General features: G+C 44.7%; 1 protein-coding gene across 2 annotated transcripts in view; it reads left to right on the top strand.

Moving 5' to 3' along the window:
- XPO6 (exportin 6) overlaps window positions 1–22,227 on the top strand; it is a 61,948-nt gene that overhangs the window by 26,633 nt on the left and 13,088 nt on the right. Inside the window, exons 8-17 of one of the 2 annotated variants that reach the window (XM_081966077.1) lie at window positions 1,621–1,747; window positions 3,169–3,278; window positions 6,678–6,786; window positions 8,394–8,486; window positions 12,581–12,650; window positions 14,175–14,355; window positions 14,513–14,605; window positions 15,788–15,932; window positions 17,372–17,518; window positions 18,584–18,773. In XM_081966077.1, the coding sequence (XP_081822203.1) occupies window positions 1,621–1,747; window positions 3,169–3,278; window positions 6,678–6,786; window positions 8,394–8,486; window positions 12,581–12,650; window positions 14,175–14,355; window positions 14,513–14,605; window positions 15,788–15,932; window positions 17,372–17,518; window positions 18,584–18,773 (1,265 nt within the window). The remainder of the gene's footprint in view (window positions 1–1,620; window positions 1,748–3,168; window positions 3,279–6,677; window positions 6,787–8,393; window positions 8,487–12,580; window positions 12,651–14,174; window positions 14,356–14,512; window positions 14,606–15,787; window positions 15,933–17,371; window positions 17,519–18,583; window positions 18,774–22,227) is intronic. The other variant, XM_081966078.1, reaches the window with a different exon arrangement.

Genomic DNA, 22,227 nt, shown 5'->3' with positions numbered 1-22,227 from the left:
GCATGCCCGCGCATGACTACCCCTGCACTCCCCCCGCTTATGGCAGGGGGGAGCCAAACAACTTTGCCATCGCTGGTGTCAAATAAATGCAAATTTATGATGATCGGGTCTAGCTTTGGAAAGTGAAAATATGGGAAGTGCTTAATTTTAAAAAGTTCTACGTTGTGACACTTTAAATTTTGTGAGTGGACTGAACGTAGCCGAAAACCTGGAAGCTGTATGTTTTGCTTTGCTTTTTTTGCATATTTACTTTGCATAACTAGAATTTTCAGAATTGGCAGTTTTGATCAAGCTCTGATATAGCCCACCAGTTCTGCTTTACAGACCGAATGAATGTTTAGGATGACAGCTTTGTTTTTCACCACCTCAGCATTGTGTCCTACTAACAATGGGTTGGCTTTGTGAAAGGAGACCCAGTATTTAGAGAATTATTTATGTCACAGGTTATTATTTTAAAAAGAAGGCCGCTTACATTGGTGCTTAATGTAACACAATATCTTGACTGGCTTTCTGTTGAGAACCTGTAGTTTGTTAGAAGAAAATCAATAAAACGGCTTTCAAACCGCCCTCTGGTCAGTGTAGAAACTTCTTTTGCAGTATAGGTTCAGACTTGAACAGAATTCTTAACGGATCCAATTTCTCCATCCAATAGCGAGAATGGTGAAATGCATAAACCAGGGGTGTCAAACTTGATTTCATTGAAGGCCGCATCAGGGTTGTGTTTGACCTCGGGGCGGGGGGGGGGGAGATGGAGTAGGCCTGGCCAGCTCAACATCACTTGGGTTGGCAGCGCCTGTAGCAGCCCGAGCACTCTGCCAGAGGAAACGGGCTCCCGAGCTCCGTTTCGGCTACGACAGCCTCCTGCAATGCTCTGCCAGAGGAAACGGGCTCCTGAGCTCCGTTTCGGCTACGACAGCCTCCTGCAATGCTCTGCCAGAGGAAACGGGCTCCCGAGCTCCATTTCGGCTACGACAGCCTCCTGCAACGCTCTGCCAGAGGAAACAGGCTCCCGAGCTCCGTTTCGGCTGCAACAGCCTCCTGCAATGCTCTGCCAGAGGAAACAGGCTCCCGAGCTCCGTTTCGGCTACGACTGCCTCCTGCAATGCTCTGCCAGAGGAAATGGGCACCCGAGCTCAGTTTCGGCTGTGACAGCCTCCTGCAATGCTCTGCCAGAGGAAATGGGCTCCCGAGCTCCGTTTCGGCTACGACAGCCTCCTGCAACCCTCTGCCAGCAAAAACGGAGCTCGGGAGGGACTGTGGGACAGATCTTCGCTGTTTCCATGGTGGTCCCGCAGGCCAAATCTAAGCACCCTGCAGGCCGAATCCAGACCCTGGACCTTGAGTTTGACACCCCTGGCATAAACCATTAAGGAGGTTTCATTGTGGAAGCTCTTAGCTTGAACAAGCACTAAGTCTTTTTCTGCTGTTTCAGGTAATAATGGAAGGAAGGGTTTCCCGCTGCGTAGGTACTGACCGTAGAGCTTTCATTCAATTGTTAAAAAATGACGATGAATCTGTTTATCTTTTCAAAGAACAATCAAGTGGCTTTTTAAATTCCTTTGTTGCTTCTTAGCCATCCCCCCCTTGGCTTACTCAGTTTCCTTCCTTTTTCTCTTGCAGCTACATAGAGAAGTTTACTGACTTTCTACGCCTTTTTGTGAGTGTCCACTTGAGAAGGATTGAGTCCTACTCGCAGTTCCCTGTGGTTGAATTTCTTGCACTGCTGTTCAAATACACATTTCATCAGGTACTCACTCCTTTAAAATTGGCAGCTCTGTTCCTCTGTTGTGATCACTGCCTTGCATAGAAATGTATTTTCTGGGAAGGTGCAAAATTTTCTGTGTATTTTGGCTCTGCATGAGGAACTCTTGATTATTTTTTTCCTGCTTCGTTTATTAACCTGGCATTTCAAAATAGAGCCTGCCTTGGATTGTGGATTGTCCTCTGCGAAACCTGTATGTATGGGGGGTTTTTTCCATCTTGGAGACGCTCTATCTTATGTGCAGGTGGTCCTCAACTTACAACAGTTCAAATACAACGGTCATTTAGTGACCGCTCGAAGTTATAACGGTTCTGACAAAAGCAACTTGTGACCGTTTTTCACACTTAACAACCATTGCAGCATTCCTGTGGTCACGTGATCAAAATTCAGGAGCTTGGCAACTGATTTATCTTTATGTCAATTGCATGTGGTCATGTGATCATTTTGGGGTGATCTGATAAAGTGTCATGATCCCGGCTAATGAACCCAAACAAATCAGAACTTTGAGGCTGAGGTCTTTCTCTAAGAACTTTTTTATTGGGTACATTATATCGTCACAAACAAATTGAAAAGCAACTCTAAATGTTTCCTGCTGTTTCCGTATAATTAAAAGAGGAAATAACTCCCTCCCCAAAAATCACAGATCAAGTTGGCCAATTAGGTTAATTGGCGGGCTCTTCAGGCACTCCTCCCCGTCTCTATCTACCATCTGCAGAGTTGACCTTGGTTCCTACGAGAAAGCTCTGTGTTTTGTCTAGCAATGCATTCCATCCTCCTTCCCCCCACTCTGTGGCAACAGAGGAATAGAAAAAATATGACTGCTGCCAGGTTAGATTCAAAATCGACACAAAGTCATTGGGAAAGCCAGATTCGTTTAACAGCCATGTTACTAAGTAAACAACTGCAGGGATTCCCTTAACCACCACGGCAAGAAAAGCCGTAAAATGGGGCAAAACTCACTCAGCCAATGTTTCACTTAGCAGCAGAAATGTTGGGCTCAATTGGGGTCAACCCTACCTGTAGACACCAAGAGTCAACCCTTGGCATATAATTAGTCAAAATTGCAAAAAAGACCCAACTCACCTGAGTCACCTGTGATGAGCCAGGTTGGGGAAGGGTCCCTGTGGAGAATATCTAAGCCAGCGATGGCGAACCTTTTTTGGCTCCCATGCCAAAAGTTGCTAAGAGATGACATCGAGTTGATATCATGTCATCAGTGCAGTGGTGGGATCCACACTTTTTTTTTACTACCGGTTCTGTGGGCGTGGCTTTGTGGGCGTGGCAGGGGAAGGATACTGCAATAGGAGAGGTTTAATTTTTTTTTTTTTATGGAATGACTTACAAAGGTGTCTGTTCACCACCAGTTGTGTGGCTAAACAACCTCTTTTTGATGTACCTGTTTTCAGCCCACGCATGAAGGTTACTTTTCCTGCTTAGACATCTGGGCTCTGTTTTTGGACTATTTGACAAGTAAAATAAAGAATCGCTTGGCAGATAAAGAAGCCGTTCTCAACAGGTAAGCCACAGAGTTTGCTGTTCAGGTTGGGTAACCAAAGACACACACGATGCGCCATGGTTACTTGACTCAGTGTTTCTTGCAGTGTTATTCCCCTGTCAATCAACTAGGGGGTTGGACTAGAAGACTTCCAAGGTCCCTTCCAACTGTTATTCTATTCTGTTTTATTCTATTCCATTCCATTCTTCATTCCAATATTCTAATGTTATTCCATTATTCTATTCTATTCCTATTCCATTCCCTGTTCTGTTCTATTCCATTCCATTCTTCATTCCAATATTTTATTCTATTCTCATTCCATTGTTCTGTTCTGTTCTATTCTCATTCCATTCCCTATTCTCTACTATTCCATTCCATTCCCTATTCTCTTCTATTCCTATTCCTATTCTCATTCCATTCCCTGTTCTGTTCTATTCCATTCCATTCCCAATTCTCTTCTATTCCTATTCTCATTCCATTCCCTGTTCTGTTCTATTCCATTCTATTCCATTCCATTCTTCATTCAAATATTCTATTCTATTCTCATTCCATTCCCTGTTCTATTCTATTCTATTCCATTCTTCATTCCAATATTCTATTCTATTCTCATTCCATTGTTTTATTCTATTCCTCTTCATTCCAATATTCTACTCTATTCTCATTCCATTGTTTTATTCTATTCCATTCCATTCTTCATTCCATTCCATTCCCTGTTCCGTTCTATTCTGTTCTATTCCATTCCATTCTTCATTCCAATATTCTATTCTATTCTCTTTCCATTGTTTTATTCTATTCCATTCCATTCTTCATTCCATTCCATTCCCTGTTCTGTTCTATTCTGTTCTATTCCATTCCATTCCATTCTTCATTCCAATATTCTATTCTCATTCCATTGTTCTGTTCTGTTCTGTTCTATTCCATTCCATTCCAGGAATACAGGTGGTCCTCGACTCACAACAGTCCCATTTTCTGTCCGTTCAAAGTTACAATATAATTGACTTATAACCATTATTCACATTTGCAACCGTTGCAGCATCCCGACGGTCACATGCTCCAAATTCAGAATCTTGACAGCTGACTCATGACGGTTGCCCAGCATCATGTGATGCCCTTTTGCGACCTTGTTACAAGCAAAGTCATTTGGGGGAAGCAAGTTGACTTCACAAGTGGCTTACTAACTTATCGACTGCAGTAGTTCACTTAACAGCTGTGGTGAGAAAAGTCATAAACGGGGGCAAAACTCACTTAACAAATGCCTCGCTTCACAACATAAATTTCGGGCTCAGTTGTGGTCATAGGTCGAGGACCGCCTGTACTGTTTGCTTGGGAAAGAGTGAAAAAAAACCATACTCCATGTAGGTGGAATTACGGTCAGAACAGGGAATTATGAGCTGTTTCTCTTGAAACTACTGGTAGGAGTCAAGTCTATCTATCATCTATCTTTCTATCTATCTATCTATCTATCTATCTATCTATCTATCTATCTATCCATATCTATCTATCTCTACCTACCTACCTACCTACCTACCTATATCATTTATCTATCTATCAATCATCTATCTATCATCTATCATCTATATCATCTATCTATCATCTATCTATCTATCTATCTATCTATCTATCTATCTATCTATCTATCTATCGCTCTGTGTGTGTGTGTGTGCGTGTGTGTGTATTCCAGCATAACTCTGGAACGCCTTAAGCCATTTCAACCAAACTTGGTACACAGATCACTTACTCTCTAGAAAAAAAATACTGTGGGAGTAAGACACCCCTAACACCCCTCAGGGTCTGTGTTCTGTTAAGATGCAGCCTGTTGTGCCTTAAAATGGCTTCTACCATACTGCCGCAAAAATGGCTTATACTATACAGTGCAGTGGAGTTTCCATACGACTTCACAGTACTCCACCAGGGGGCTCCCTCTGGTAAGGGGGGAAATCCAACATTAGAAATTATGTTTGGTCCGGACATTCCCCCCCCCCCCCCCCTATAAATAAATACCCAGGCAACGCCGGGTTGTCAGCTAGTCTAATATAATTACATACATATTAAATATCCGGTGAGAGCCTCGAGCACTCCCTGTATTGAATTTGAGAACAACAAAGCTAATGTATCGTTGGGAAATGTTGTGGTCTGGCCCATTAAGCCTGGAACAATTCTTAATTCTTTCCATCCGAGTTTGATGACTTTGGAATAGAGAGAAGCGGAGCCAGCTGTCCCTTGTAATAGAGAGAGGCACGAACAAGCAGAAATAACACTGCATTCCTCTTCGTGGACGAGCCTTCCTTTTGCTGTCGCTCTTTCTGCAGTCATGGGAACAGGAAATGTTGAGTGAACGTTTACATGTAAATGGGAGTGCGGTTGCAACAGAGGGCCGGCGTTTGAGACTTCCGCTTAGCCAAGTTACTTCACTGCTTTGTATATTCATTAGAGCCAGTGGTGAAATCTATCTGTCTGTCTGTCTGTCTATCTTGCCACCGGTTCTGTGGGCGTGGCTGGGTGCTGGTGGTGATGTGACTGGGTGGGCGTGGCCAACTTTTTTTCACTTTTTAAAGCAATTTTTTCCTACTGGTTTTCCTGGTTAATAAGCAGGAAAAATAATGCTTTAAAAAAGGGGGGGGGGAAAGGTTCCAACGATCGCACGGCTAATAGCTGATCCACGTAATCATTGGAAGCTCTCCCCCCCCCCTTGCTTTTTAAAGCATTATTTTCCTGCCTATTCGCCCAAACCGGCAGGGAAAAAATGTTTTTAAAAGCGGGGGGCGGGGGGGGGGAAGCTTCCGACGATCGCGCGATCCTCGGAAGCTTTGTTTTTACTACCTGTTCGCAGAACCAAGGACAATCGTCCCTACTGGTTCGGCTAAACTGGGCCGAACTGGGAGGATTTGACCCCTGATTAGAGCTGTGATTATGAATTTATGGCACATGTGCCACATGAAACTAGTTGTCTGGCAGCTCTCCAAGCAAGATAAGGTTCGTGCTGATATATATTCCTCTGAAACACGGTTTTCTAAAGCCTGGCTGACTGCGAATGCAAGGAATTCACAGCCGTGTTAATAAAAGAGGTTTTGTCGGGACCAAGACTTCGCTTCTTGCTTTCTAAGGAACCCTGGGTCAGAACAGCATTGTCCTCAGCCCAGGGGTGAATCTTCATACATTGGGGACTTCTCTTTTGTCTTGCAAAATTCAGAGCAGGCCACGCAGCAATGTTGCCTGCACACGATGCTTTGAGGAAACCCTTTGATTAAGGTCACTAACAGAAAAACGGACTGGTTTTGAACGAGTCCGGTTGCAGCCTACTTGGTGATTTCCTCTTTCAGCAGGGCTGGCTGGAGTATTTCCTTGGCAACACATGAGGTCACGAGCTTTTTCTTTTCTCCCTGCTCCTTCCTCATTTCGGACCGTTTCGCTTTTCCCCAGGTACGAGGATGCTCTGGTTTTGCTGCTGACCGAAGTCCTAAACCGAATACAGTTCAGGTACAACCAGGCCCAGTTGGAAGAACTGGACGACGAGACGCTGGATGACGATGTAAGAAACGGGAGTCCTTGGAGGTGTGAGATTGGGGGTTGGGGGGCAGCCTATAGGCCAAGATCTCCCAAAGGGTTCCCTCCCCACAGCATCCCTTTTTTGCACCTTTCAAAGGATGCCCCAAAGGTACTTTTTCCCAGATGGCAACTGGACTTTTTCCCTGAAGGTGTTTCGCTTCTCATCCAGGAACATTCTTCAGTTCTGATTGAATGATGGAGGATGGAAGGATGAAGCTGCTCGGATGAGAAGCGAAACGTCCTCAAGGGAAAAAAAAGCAAAGAAAGTCCAGTTAGTTGCCTTTGGAAAAAGGACCTTTGGGACAACCACAACCTGGATGACTTGAGAATCTGCGTAGACACTGCTTACCATATTGTGAGACTAAAGTGTTACGAAGAGACCCATTCTCAGAATAGAGGCAGTAAAAGATGTACCCAATAGAGAACGACACAAATGAGATTCTGTAAAATTTTCCAAACCCAAGGATCTAACTCAGGGGTGTCAAACTCAAGGCCTGCGGGCCGCAGCCACCCTACAATGTGGTCGGATCCAGCCCACAGAGCTGTCCTGGAAAATGTAAGGAACCACGTCGCTTCGGCCCAGTCAACCCACATTGTTCGGCCTGGTCTACCCGATGCAAAGGGGAAACATGCCAACAGTTTGGGGAGCGGTGTCAGGCTGGCCACGCCCACCCAGTCAGTCGCTCCCAGTGAATGGCATCAAGCTGGCCACGCTCTCCCAGCCGGCCATGCCCTCCCAAGGTCAATCACAGCCCTGATGTGGCCCTCAAATGAAATTGAGTTTGACACCCCTGATCTAACTTCTGTCACGCAGAAGGGAAATGAGATAAAATGGACCATTCCACTTTAGATCAGCGGCCCCCAACTTTTGGGGGACCGGTTCCGTGGAGAGATTTTTCCACGGAGTGGAGAGAACGTGGTTTCACATGCTGCCTGCATCATGAAGATGGGGGCTTCGCTTGTTTCCATGGACCAGTTTCTGGCATGCTATGAACTGGTGCCAGTTGATGGACAAGGGGCTGGATACCCCTGCTTTAGAATACAGACGGGTAACATCATCTTTAAACCATCCACCATGCTGAAAATATTTCCCGTCATTTGGAAACCAGCATGGGGAGATTAGAACCTTTCTCCTTGGAGATGTTTTGATTTCACAGTGTACCGTATTTCGGGGAATATAAGACTCACCATTCGCCCCCGCCAAAGAGCGTGGAAATGGTGTGTCTTATACACTGAATACAGCCATTTTTGTCCTCCCAAATCCCGCCCCCACACCCCATTTTGGGGGGGAAATGGGCTGTTTTTCGCAAAAATCGAGGTGTTTTTGCCTTCCCCCATCTCTGTTGAAGCCTGCAGAGTTCTGCTGGGGGCTGGGGAGGACAAAAACTTTTTTTTCTTACTTACCTCTTCAAAACCTTGGTGTGTCTTATACACCGGTGCGTCTTATAGTCCGAAAAATATGGTGATTCTTCTCCCTCCCCCCCCCCCCCAATTGTTCCAATAAGGTTCCGGGTTTAGAGTTATGAGCCTGACTTTAAAGGGAATTTTTTAAAATGGCAGATTACACCTTTGTTTTTACCCCTTCAACAGCAACAGACCGAATGGCAGCGGTATCTCCTTCAGAGCTTAGAAGTTGTGGCCAAAGTTATGGAGCTTTTGCCAACTCATGCCTTCTCTACGCTGGTAAGTGGACAGAGTGAATATCGTACAATAATAAACAGCTGAGAAGGATCTTAGAGGCCATCTAGACCTATTCCTTGCTCTGTGCAGGATCCACTAGAGCAGGAGTCTCCAACCTTGGCAACTTTTAAGACTTGTGCACTTCAACTCCCATAATTTTTGAGCCAGCATCTCTCAGGCTGTCAGTGCTACCTGGCAGGGATGGGACCTGGCCTGCCATTTGGATGTAGCCTGGAAAGTCCTGTTTATGGTATTAGGGAGAAGAGTTAACTTTTGGGGTTTATCTGAAAACAGGAGTAGGTAAAATAATTTATGTTAAGCACGACATGCTAGAATCCTTGTTAATCCTTTCCTTTGTGATTATTGTCCTCTCTTGCGCTTGTTCTGGGCACTCTCCTAAGTACAACAGTGCTCATCGCTTTCTCCTGATACATTTAATTTTACACCGTATTTTTCAGCCTTGGGAACTTTTAAAATGGTGGGCTTCAATTCCCAGAATTCCCCCAGGCAGCTACGGGGAGCCCACACCTCTTAGGAGTTCCCAAGAGGAGAAATGCTCGTTAGAGCTAGAAGTTTAATCCCCCCCCCCCCCAAACTCGCCATGGAAAGCAATGTGCTAAACAGTTACCTGTGCCTAAAATGAGGTTGTAAGAATCAAACAAGGGTAGTTGGCAAACTTTTATATGGAGAAGATTTGAGGGAAATTCCGATATCGGAACACAAATAGATAAAAGAAACTTCATTTTTAAAGGTAAAGGTTCCCCTCGCACGTAGGTGCTAGTCGTTCCCGACTCTAGGGGGCGGTGCTCATCTCCGTTTCTTAGCTGAAGAGCCAGCACTGTCCAAAGACGTCTCCGTGGTCATGTGGCCGGCATGACTAAACGGCGAAGGCGCACAGAACGCTGTTACCTTCCCACCAAAGGTGGTTCCTATTTTTCTACTTGCATTTTTACGTGCTTTCGAACTGCTAGGTTGGCAGAAGCTGGAAGAAGGAATGGGAGCTCCCTCCGTTACGTGGAATAATTAAAAACTCCGTTACTAAAAACTTCATTTTTAAGCCCCTGTAAAACTCCCACGTGTTCCCACTGGTTTATACTTACCACGGTGAAAGTGATTCTTTTACACTAGTTTCTAATGTTCTCCTTCCTTATTCGCGATATTCTCACGTGGTTGCTTTTTTTCAGGATGCTCGGGTTTTAAAAAACTTTTTGAACCTCTCTTCCCTGTTCCAATAACATTGAAAGCATGTGATTAGCCACCGTGTAGATAATAAAAGCAGCTTGAGGAATGAAAGCTGCTCTGTATTTCTTCCTATTAGTGGATGAATGGATCTTTGCGGGCACATCCTGTTGAGTGGAAGAGCGTTTCCCAACTTCTTGCGCGACAGAACGAAAAAGAAAGCAGTGTTCGGTTTTTTTGTTACTTCTGCAGAATGTTTGTGCACTGTGATTTTGTTTCTTTTCCCACTTGCTAAGACAAGGGTAACGTCCGGGCCTAATTTTATTACAGGAGGGAAGACATTACGTCTGTTCTAATTTTTGAATCTGTCATAGACTTTTGACCCATGGGTCCCTAATTCACATTTTAATACCAAATCTATTCCAAGAACCATTGTCCTTGACCCAAAGGTGTGTTTTTTTTTCAAGAGGGAACTGGGCTTTCTGGTTTTCCTTTGAAGACATTTCTCTTCTCATCCAAGAAGCTTCTTCAACTCTGACTGGATGGTGGGGAATGGAAGGATTTCTAGTCCTTCCAGGCAGCTGGTCATTTGCATCCTTTTAGAGCAGTGTTTCTCAAACTTGGCGACTTTAAGTCCTGTGGACTTCAACTCCCAGAATCCCCCAGCCAGCTGGCTGGGGAATTCTGGGAGTTGAAGTCCACAGGACTTAAAGTCGCCAAGTTTGAGAAACACTGTTTTAGAGGGTGGTTGAGGCAAACCCCTGGTTGGTTCCTACCGGTTCGGACCAGTTTGGCCGAACCGGTAGTGGTTTGGCGGCCTGGGTCGTTGAAACTGGCAATGACCCAGGCATGCCACGCCCCTGAACTGGTTCCCCGGGCGGCAGCAGGGGCAGCATTTTGTTTTTCAGTTTTGCGCATGCGCAGAACAATTTAAACGTGCAGAATTATTTTAATTAGACTGTGCCTGCGTGCGCAAAGCATGCATCAAGCATGCACAAGGCACGGACATGAGTGAACCGGCAGTAGTGCCTACCGGAACTCACCACTGAGGCAAACCCTAGTTTGGTTTAACTAGGTTCCTGGAAAGAAGAGCTGATTACGATTCCTGCGCTGTACGTTTCATAATCTTCTCCTGCTGAGAAACGGCGGCATACCTGCCAGATTCCATAACGGTCCTTGCCTGAAATTAGCGCTTTAAATTTCTTGGTTGTGACAAGCACATCTTGCAGAGGCCGGGGGGGTGGGGGTGGGGTTTCCCCACTGTTTCTCCCCATTGCTTCAAAAGGACGAGATGACTTTTTCTGAGGGGAACTAAATCACTCCAGACATTTTAATTATTTATTCAATATTTTTTACCTGCTGTGTTGAGGGAGAGGGAGAGGGAGGGAGAGAGAGAGACTCGTGGCAATTTATAATAAAACAGCCTTAAGTCTCTAATAAAACAGTCTAAATAATTTCACATAGCAGTAATCCATAATTAAAATACAGATAAAAATCAGAAAACGTTGAAAAGCAACAAAATTAATGGCATGGTGTCAGGGAAGCCTGAAGATGAAGAGGCTGTATTATGTAGAATAGGGTGATTGATATAAAAACAATATATTGAAATATTGAATGACCAAATAGCAAGTTGAAAAAGCAATAATGGAAGATCTTAATGTAACATAAATATTGGTATTAATATTAGGTATATAAGTTTGTTAAATGTAACAGATACGATTGATAACATTTTATTCACATCAAAAGGTGTGATAATTAAGATAGAGTGATCGGTACAAAAATAACCTCTTGAAATACCACTTTATAAGGCCTTGGTAAGGTCACACTTGGAATCCTGCATTCAGTTTTGGTCACCACGATGTAGAAAAGATGTGGAGACTCTAGAAAGAGTGCAGAGAAGAGCAACAAAGAGGATTAGGGGACTGGAGGCTAAAACCTATGAAGAACAGTTGCAGGAACTGGGTATGTCTAGTTTAATAGAAAGAAGGACTAGGGGAGACATGATAGCAGCCTTCCAATATCTCAGGGGCTGCCACAAAGAAGAGGGAGTCAAGCTATTCTCCAAGGCACCTGAGGGCAGGACAAGAAGCAATGGGTGGAAACTAATCAAGGAGAGAAGCAACTTAGAACTGAGGAGAAACTTCCTGACAGTTAGAACAATTAATCAGTGGAACAGCTTGCCTCCAGGAGTTGTGAATGCCCCAACACTGGAAGTCTTTAAGAAGATGTTGGATAACAATTTGTCTGAAATGGTATAGGGTTTCCTGCCTAGGCAGGGGGTTGGACTAGAAGATCTCCAAGGTCCCTTCCAACTCTGCTATTGTATTGTATTGTAAATATTGAATAACTAAACCATGAAAGGTTAACATTTCATATAAAGAAGTGTATTACTACTATTATTATATAAGCTTGTTAAATGAAACAAATACGATTCATACTTTTTTTGTGTATCAAATGTATGATAGGTACCACACTTTTCACACACTGATAGGTAAAAAAATAAAAAACTTGGTGGGGGAGGAAGATGAAGAGGCTTTAAATTGGTGGTCCCTGGTTTTAAAACTTTCTTTACCATGAGGTAAGACATGGTGTAGGTCAGAACTGGAAAATACTTCTTGCTTTTGATCAATGTTTTCCCAATGGTTTTTCACTGAAAGACTTTTATGCTATCTGGAAATTTGTGTCCCAAAGGTGCGTTTTCAAAAAGCAACTGGACTTTGTTTTTCCCTGAGGACATTTCACTTTTGACACGTCCTGAGAGGGCCTGATTGGGAACCGTTCCATAGAACTACTCTGATCTTTCAAACTTAATTTCTGAATAATTTCCCCCCCCCTCCCTTCATTGTGCTTGAGATGTCTCATCCATTTTGACTTTCATTTCGGCTCTTGTAGTTACACCTTCCTTTTTTTTGCTTTAGTTTCCAGTGCTCCAGGAAAACATGGATGTGTATCTAGGACTGCAACAGTTTATTGTCACCTCAGGGACAGGTAAGGTAAATTTTCTGGGCATGAAGTCTCGGGTCAATGAAATGTGACCAATCTCCATTAATATTAGGAGCCCTGGTGGCACGGTGGTTAGAGTGGAGTATTGCAGGCAAACTCTGCCACAGCCTGGAGTTCGATCTTGGTTGAGTCAAGGTTGACTCAGCCTTCCATCCTTCCGAGGTGGGTCAAATGAGGACCCAGATTGTTGGGGGAAAGAGGTTGACTCTGTGAACCGCTGAGCGAGGGCTGTAAAGAACCGTGTGTGTGTGTGTGTGTGTCTGTTGTATTTGTGCTGATAAATAAATAAAGGGAGACTAGTATGGATCCATTTCAAGCTATTTAGCTCTCATCAGCTAGCCATACCCTTACTGGGATTCGAACCTGGGATGTGTTACAAATTAGGCAGATTTGTTAGCCACTACACCACAGGCTCTCCTCCTTTTATCAGCTAAGCCAGGGAAATAGGTAACACAACCCCTGAGACACAAACACACACACACACACACACACACACACACACACACACACATATATATATATATATATATATATATATAACACACATACATATATAAACTCAAGATTTAGGGTTTGGATTGTTGCTTGTAGTACCATAAGGTTGCCTTGATCCAAAAAGCGTTGGAAGCTTTCACGGAAGGAAGACGAGCAAGAACGAGGGAGAATCAAAGTAGGAATATCCTTTTCAGAATCATCCTTTTTCGTTTAATTGGAGCCACGAAAGGCTCTCCAGTTCAGATCTCTGACAGGCCAAGCCACTCCTAGACCAAAGGCCTGCAATTCAATCCCAATAATTGCTTCATTTCCTACAAAAAGGGGGCATTATAATCAGATTTCTCCTCTGACAGCTTCGAATGCTTTCAGGGTTTCATTTAGTTTCCTTGATTGTCATTGCACCACAAACAACGAAATTAAACGCCATCTTCAGTGTACATTATAACTCTAAAAATAAAAACACACATCCTTCACATTCTATATAATTCAAATTGAAAACCCGATATTGTACTATACCGTAGAATTCAATGTAGTTACTGCCCTGGGATAGAAGCTGTTTTTCAGCCTATTTGTCCTTGTTTTTACTGTCCTGTACCGTCTGCCAGAAGGTAATAGTTCAAAAAAAAAGGGAGCCCAGGATGAGATGGATCTTTAAGGATGTTTTGAACTTTCTTAAGGCAGCGGGAGCTATCGAGCTCTTCCAGAGAGGGTAGAGGGCAACCCATGATCCTCTGGGCAATGACGTTGACCCTCTGGAGCTCTGTCCTATCTGCCACTGTGCAATTGGTTATCGTTGTGGATGAGCTCAATCCTGAAATTCCATTAAGAGCAAAACTGGGACTAGTCCGGGAAGGGGGGGGCAACTATGGCCCTTTGATAGCCTGTGGACTTCAACTCCCAGGATCCCTGAGCCAGCCATGCTCACTCCTGGACTTAGGGGGTGAGGAGCAGAGGCCCATTTCGATAGGGTTTCCCTAAACGGGCCAAACCGTCCCCCCACGTTTTCCCATCAAGGCATGTGGGCTGCCCCTCCAGGTCACCGACTGAACATCACTGCGGAGAACGACTGCCGGCGTTTGCACTGCTCTTTGCGGGACCTCAGCTCCTTACTACAGGCAGTGGGACGGCTAGCGGAGTACTTCACCGGGGACATGTTCGCAGCCAGGTTCAACGATGCTCTTACCGTGGTGGAGAGGTAGGTAAAACCCACCTGAAAAACTTAAGATCAACTTTATGTTACAGCAAGCAACAAAATTCTGTTCGTTCATAAATCGCAACTCACTTCCTTTTTTTTTTTTTCCCTCTCCACCCCCCACCCCACCCCTACCCCCCTCTTTTACCCGATTTTCCAGGTTGGTCAAAGTGACGCTGTACGGGTCCCAGATTAAACTCTATAACATTGAAACGGCGGTGCCATCTGTACTAAAACCTGACCTTATTGACGTGTGAGTATGATGTGGAAACCACAACACTAAAAGGCACCAGAAATGCTCTCCTAAAATCCGGGCCCTTGATTGAACCCCATAAGTGTTGTCCTTCTATAATGGGTCATTCTTGAGCCTTGCTTTCGGAGATACCAAGAGCCTATTCTGGGATGAAATGGGCTTAACCGTGGTTGAGTCATCTCCACCAGGTCACTTCCAGGCATTCTTCCCCAGATGGTATTTCTCAAGATCTGAGATCAAGTCATTGTCCCAGGCTTTGGCAGTCTTCATAGATCCCGGGAGTGTTCCTCCTGGATCCTCTTTTCCCACATGCCCCGTTTATCATATAAAGAACAGTTGCTGGAACTGGATATGTCTAATCTGATGAAAAGAAGGACTAGGGGAGACACAATAGCAGTCTTCCAATATCTCAGGGCTTGCCACAAAGAAGAGGGAATCAAGCTATTCTCCAAGGCACCTGAAGGCAGAACAAGAAGCAATGGGTGGAGACTAAACAAGGAGAGAATCAACTTAGAACTGAGGAGAAATGTCCTGACGGTTAGAACAATTAATCAGTGGAACAGAAGTTGCCTCCAGAAGTTGTGAATGCCCAACACTGGAAGTCTTTAAGAAGATGTTGGATAGCCATTTGTATGAAGTGGTGTAGGGTTTCCTGCCTAGGCAGGGGGTTGGACTAGAAGACCTTCAAGGTCTCTTCCAACTCTGTTATTCTATTCTATTTTATTTTATCCTATTCTATCCCATCCTATCCTATCCTATCCCCATTCCATTCGCTTGGGTTTCCTGCCTAAGCAGGGGGTTGGACTAGAAGACCTTCAAGGTCCCTTCCAACTCTGTTATTCTATTCTATTCTGTCCTATCCTATCCTATTCCCATTCTATTCCATTCTATTGGGTTTCCTGCCTAAGCAGGAGGTTGGATTAGAAGACCTCCAAGGTCCCTTCCAACTCTCTTATTCTATTCTAGCCTATCAGCAGGCTGTTGGTAGCTTTTGACAGCAAACCACTTCCCTTGCCCCAAGTATTGTGGGACGCTTAAGATCCCCGATGTCTTCAATCCTACCCTCTCTGCTAATTTCCTGCTGCCTTCGCATCGGATGTCCTCCATATTGCACGGCCTTAGGGCACACATCCCTCCCCAACTCTTCTCCTTTTTTAACTTTAAGGTCCCTTCTCTTTCCAGACACGCCCAATCCCTGGCAGCTCTGCAGGCTTATTGCCACTGGCTGGCCCAGTTCTACAGCGAGGTGCATCAGCAGAACCTGAACCAGTTTGTCTCCTTGGTCTCCACTGCTTTGGAAGCGATTGCTCCGTTGATCAGTTCTAAGGTATCTCCTGCCCAGCTTTCCGTTTTCTCCTCCTTTGGCCAGGCGTGGCTTTTATCTGTTGAGGGGCCCCTTCTCTTGCTCCAGATAGCATCCAAAAGTAAAACGGAGTCCAAGGCAACGTATTGCTCAAAGTTCCAATTCATTAAGAGAGCCATGTTGGCACCTCTGGGAAAACCCGAATCTGAAAGCTTCCCGCTTTTCCCCACCCAGTTGAAAGTTCAAGACTTTGCCCCCACACCCACAAGTTCCATCCCATGGTCCAATCTCCCACTGCCATGCTGGCAGCTTCCACCCATCCAGTTCCAGTCAGGTGCAGAGGTGCAAAGACAAAGGATGACCTTGGCTTTCTAGAAAGAATGTTGTTATGGCTACATAATATCTAACTCCCACAATTTTCCCACAAGAGAATATGCATAGTAGAAAGTGTGGCAGGCCAAAGATCCAAAAGAAAAGATGTCTGCAGGCCTGACACCAAAGCTCTTATTTCCAGCTTTGCTAAACTTCCTTTCTGGGTGGGGGAGGGGGGGAGGGGGAGTTAATTGACAGGGATCTCTGAAATAAAGTTGCCCACCATCCCAACCCAGAATCAGAGGCAGGCGTTTACTTCATTCCTGCTTCTCTCTCTCTCTGCCCAGTCCTTTGTATTTTGGAGAATTGGTCCGTTTCGATTCATCTTGAAGATCCTGGAGTTGATAGAAATGTTAAACTGACTATGTCAACTGCATACAAAGAAAACTTGTATGAAATGTTTTCTAGACGGCACTATGCACCAGCAAGATTGGCTAAGATGTATAGAAACAGATCTGCTAAATGTTGGAAATGCAATCAATCAACAGGTTCCTATCATCATATGTGGTGGACATGCCCAAAAGTTTACAAAATTTGGACGGAAATACATACTTGGTTGGGGGGAAAAAATGATAAAGCAGCCCTTTGATTTGAAGCCTGAAATATTTCTGTTGGGCATTCTATCGGAAAAATATGATAAAAAGACTATGTATCTAGTATTACATACCCTATATTGCCAGAAGTATTCGCTCACCCATCCACATAATCAGACTCAGATGTGAGCGAATACTTTTGGCAGTATAGTGTATATTAACTGCAGTTAGGATTGTATTTGTGCAACGTTGGGAAAATGGTGAAATACCGTCAGATGAGAGTGTGCTTAAGAAAATTCTAGACTGCAAAAATGGATAGACTAATGCTTATTATTAAAGAAGTCCGGACTCCGGGACTGGCCCATGTTCCTCCCCAACCTCCTCACTGTCAGACTCTGCTGCAGGCCACCAGTGGGCCACACCAATCTGATCTTTCAAACACTGTCTTCATTTCCAGACCTAAAGCCTTTCTTTTTTTTCCCCCTTTTTTGATCAGAAGCTGAGGTCTCTTATTTTTCTCTCCCTTCTTTCTCTCCTCCCACCCGGCCCTTCCTCCAGGTACAGGAGAAACTCCTTTTGTCAGCCTGCCATCTGCTCGTCTCCTTAGCCACCACTGTGCGTCCCGTGTTTCTAATTAGAATCCCAACCGTGCAAAAAATGTTCAACAGGATTACCGACAGCTCTGCTCAACGCCTTTCGGATAAGGTGAGGACGATTTTGGGGAACCCAGCTCAGGCATCGCGATTAGATGGGCCAGGCATTCCGGTCAGTTTCAAACTCTCTTGTTCCTGAAACAAAATCCCAGGAAGGTATTTGTTCCATTTGTCTGGAACCTGTGTAGTCAAGAGCTGTGGTCTCATGCTTGAGGAGGGGGTTGGACTAGAAGACCTCCCATGTCCCTTCCAACTCTGTTATTTTTGTATTCCGCAATACCATAACTGTCAACGCGCAAAGCAATCATGGTCTGCTCTCGCCATGGGCAGGAAGTGGGGAGAACTGATGGAGCAATTCAGTAGCCACGCTCAGAACCACATTCCACACATACCTTCCTCAAAGAGGGATTTCAGAGTACCGGAGTTGGCCTGAAAGGCGTGGTTTTTACAGTCGGGGGAAGTGCCTCGTCGGGCAATGTGATTAATGACACACTCTGGGAGGAGGGGGGAAACAGGGTCACAGCTGAACCGTAAATCACATGGGGCCAGAGCTGGCTTCACTCGGGTACGTGCTGACATGTTGTTCCTAATAAATAACTGGGTTTCTTTTGAAATTCAGCTTGAGGCTCATGAGTTAATTAGGGCATCCCTGGGAAACCTGATAATAACCTTCTGACGATGGTCGGAGAGCAGCTCCTAGTTCAGGGGTGTCAAACTCGATTTCATTGAGGGACACATCAGGGTTGTGTTTGACCTCCGGGGGCTGTGGTGGCCATGGTCAAGGTGGGTGTGGCCAGCTCAACATCACTCATGTCGTGGCCTGAACACTCTGCCAGCAAAAACAGACTCCCGAGCTCCGTTTTCGGCTGCAATATCCTCCTGCTACACTGTGCGGCCCTCCCAACCTCCATTTTCATTGGTAGAGGCACCGCCGGCCGGACCTTCATTGTTTCCCGGGCGGCCCCGCAGGCCAGATCTAAGCACCCTACGGGCCACATCCGCCCCCCTCTCCTCCTCCTCCCGGGCCTTGAGTTTGACACCCCTGTCCTAGTTGCACAATCTTTCTTCTTCTCTTCCTCTCTCTGGCCTTCAGCTTGGTTGATCTTCCTCTCTGCAGGCCCAAATCCTCCTGTGCAGATCCCTGTCAAACATCTTGCTCCTCCCGTGGCCAAACCTCCCGGAGGCTGAACAGCAGTGGGCCATTCGTTCAACTAACCATGCCAGTCTCGTATCGGCCCTCACCAGGGATTACCGCAGCCTGAAATCCAGTGCCATCTTGCCCCAGAGGAAAAATCAGCAGGACAATAGTAAGTCACCCCAGCGCAGGTTTTTTTTTAAGTAGTCATAAAAAACACTGAGACATTGGGTAGTTTTTTGAGAGCATCCATCAGGTCCCTGTTTAGAGGTGGCTGAAAATTGCTACTGAATTCCTGGCAGTTTGCTGGAGCAGGCTTCTCTTTTTAAGCTGTATATTTGGAAGTGATACTGGTATTTGTTCCTTCCTTCCTGCTGTCTTTAAATTACTACAAGGGAGCATTTTCCCTAGGCTGTCCCAAGCAAAGCAACGTTTTTACTCAGAATTCAGAATGCTAAACTTAAAATGAGGGAGGCGGTGGCTCAGTGGCTAAGATGCTGAGCTTGCCCATCAGAAAGGTCAGTAGTTTGGCGGGTTCAAATCCCTAGCGCCATGTAACGGAGTGAACTCCCGTTAGTTGTCCCAGCTTCTGCCAACCTAGCAGTTCGAAAGCATGTAAAAGTGCAAGTAGAAAAACAGGGACCACCTTTGGAGGGAAGGTAACAGCGTTCCGTGAGCCTTTGGTGCTTAGTCATGCCAGCCACATGGCCACGGAGACCTCTTCGGACAGCGCTGGCTCTTCGGCTTTGAAACGGAGTTGAGCCCTGCCCCCTAGAGCTGGAAACGACTAGCACATACACTATATTGCCAAAAGTATTCACTCACAACTGAATCTGATTATGTGGATGGGTGAGCGAATACTTTTGGCAATATAGTGTGTGTGCAAGGGGAACGTTTACCTTTGCCTTGTAAACGTAGAACTCAGAACTGAAATCTAGTTAAATGAAAAGAACGACTAGGGATGACATGATAGCAGTGTTCTAATATTTGAGGGGCTGCTACAAAAAAGAGAAAGTCAAGACAAGGCAAGACAAGAAGTAACAGATGGAAACTTATCAAGGAGAGATATAACCTAGAACTAAGGAGAAATTTCCTGGCAGTTATAACAATCAATCAGTGGAACGATTTGGCTTCCAGAAGTTGTGAGTGCTTCATCACTGGAGGCTTTTAAGAAGAGACAGGACGGCCTTTGGTCAGGAATAGTGGTGGGTTCCCTGCTTCAGCAGGGGGTTGGACTAGAAGACCTCCAGTGTCCTTTCTAACTCTGTTATTCCGTATTCGGATTCTCAAGCAAAAAAATCCAGCCCAGATTTAACCTAGAAGCTACATTTTATAGCTAGCTCCTCCCCACCCCTTTGTAGATATTCTGGAGGTTGCACAAGAAGTGTGTGGGGATAGGATAGGATAGGATAGGATAGGATAGGATAACAGAATGGAGAATGAATGGAATAGAATAGAATGCAGGATAGGATAGAACACAACACAACATTTTATTGGCCACATGTAATTGGACACACAAGGAATTTGTCTCCGGTGCACAAGCTCCCAGTGTACATACTACAAGCAACAAGTGTTAAATCATAATCACCATAAAAGACATTCATCATAAATCATAACAGCATTTAGTAAAAGTCATAGGATGCTAAATAAGCAATCAATATATAAATCGTGCTAGGATACTAAATAAAACAATATTAATTGCAAGACACAAGCAACAAAGTTGATTTTTTTAAAAAAGCAAACTTGGGCTACCCGTTGGCCTGGTGCCTTCACTCAGAAAGAGATTAAGCATTTTCCTCACAAGCTGGTAGCAGGGCTAGAAATTGGCAGACGTAACGCAAATATACTTTTTGTTTAGCTTAAAAATTCCTCTTTTTTGATCCTCAAGGAACTTGTCCCAAACAGCTCATATTCCCAAGGTTCCTTTGCAAACTCGAACAGGCTGGGGGGGGGGGGGGGGTCCTGAAATTTTGTGAAACTCTATCCATTTTCAGATAAAAAGAGAACGTTTGGGGATGAGGTAAGAGTATTAAAATAACTTAAAGCCTGTTGCAAAAAAAAAAAGGATTTGAAAGCTTTTAAATTGGATTTTTTTTTCATCGTTTCCAAGTGATGTTTATACTAACAGCTGTATTAGCCTAAGGCTTTGTCAAGGCTTTTTGCCTTGACATGAGAGCTATAAATAACTAAATGTCTTAAATCTGGTTTGAACCTAATTGCATGCAACCAGAACTGGGGATATTTAGCGTAGCTACCGTAAGTAATTAGCAGCATACAAAATGTTTTGTTTTGGACTGTATTCAATGCAAAACTCCACGTAACATCTTGTACACGTGCAAAATTATGATCTTGAGCACTTTTAGAAGTATGTTGACACATGACAGAGCTGGGGGCCTGCTTTGGAGTTTAGAACTCCTTCAGAATGCTGGAGACTGCCGTTTGTGCCCTTACAAGAGGACATTTTGTTAAAAAGCCGTGCTCACTACAGTCTGAAATGAAGCCCTTTGAAGTGGCTTGCACGCTTGTGCAAGGACGAAATGTGTGTGAATATTAGCAGCTCGGGTTGGTAGGCTGTTGCTTTGAGCTCCGAACTTGGCAATCTGGTTGCAAACGTTTTGTCACCATTCGAGGAGACGTCGTTGGTGCATTTTGAGTTGTGCTCGTTCCGAGCACAACTCAAAACCCACTGACGATGTCTCCTCAAACAGTGACAAAACATTTGCAACCAAATTGCCAAGCTTAGAGCTCAAAGCCTAAATTGTTCGAGGATGCTTTACCAGAGGCGTTAAGTTTTGCAAACTAACGCCTTTAGGGAACTTGTTTACACAGATGTTTAGAAGTGGACAACACAAGACAATTACATACATGCATGCCTTTAGCTGACAATTGATCACGTGTTTATGCAATAGGAATGATAGTTGATAGGAGGATTTATTCTGTTATGCAAAGAAATTATCGTCTCCTGAGTCAACCCTGCCAATGGTCTTCCGTGGCATTTCTGGAGTATGGGGCATGGCACTTCTATAAATTAAAGCTGACGGCAGGGATTAAAAATTAAGTTCAACAAGAAATAAAAATCTCAACAGGAAGAGAGCTACTCCTATTCATGAAAACCTGCCTGCTGTACAAGTTGTCTTTGACTCACGACCGCCACCGAGTCCAAAATGTATGTGGCTAAGCGAGACAGTTGTTGAGCTTTGCCCTCATTTTACGACCTTTGCAGACACGGTTGTTAAGTAAATCACGACGGTTGTTAAATTTGTAACACCGTGGTAAAATGAATGAATGGCTTCCCCGTTGACTTCGCTGGTCAGGAGGTCTCAAAAGATGGTGACGTGACCCCCAAGGGCACAGCAACCATCATAAGTAGGAAACCAGTCACCAAGGTGCCTGAATTTTGATCACGCGAGCACGGGAATGCTGCAATGGTTGCCGGTGTGAAAAAAAACAGTCATCAGTCACTTTTTTCAAGGCCGTTGCAACTTCTAACGGTCACTAAAAAATTGGTCGTAAGTCAAGGACTACCTGCATTCTCTCCCCCCCCCCTCCCCCATGGATCCATCAGTACTTCAAACAGTCACTAAGCAATTTGTCATAATGGAACCGCAAGAGAGGCCCATTTTTGG

The sequence above is a fragment of the Natrix helvetica genome, assembly GCF_964273705.1.
Source record: "Natrix helvetica genome assembly, chromosome: 13".
NCBI classification, from domain to species: Eukaryota; Metazoa; Chordata; class Lepidosauria; order Squamata; family Natricidae; genus Natrix; species Natrix helvetica.
The sequence above is the reverse complement of the archived record's forward strand: the minus strand, read 5'-3'. Positions and strand labels throughout refer to the sequence as shown.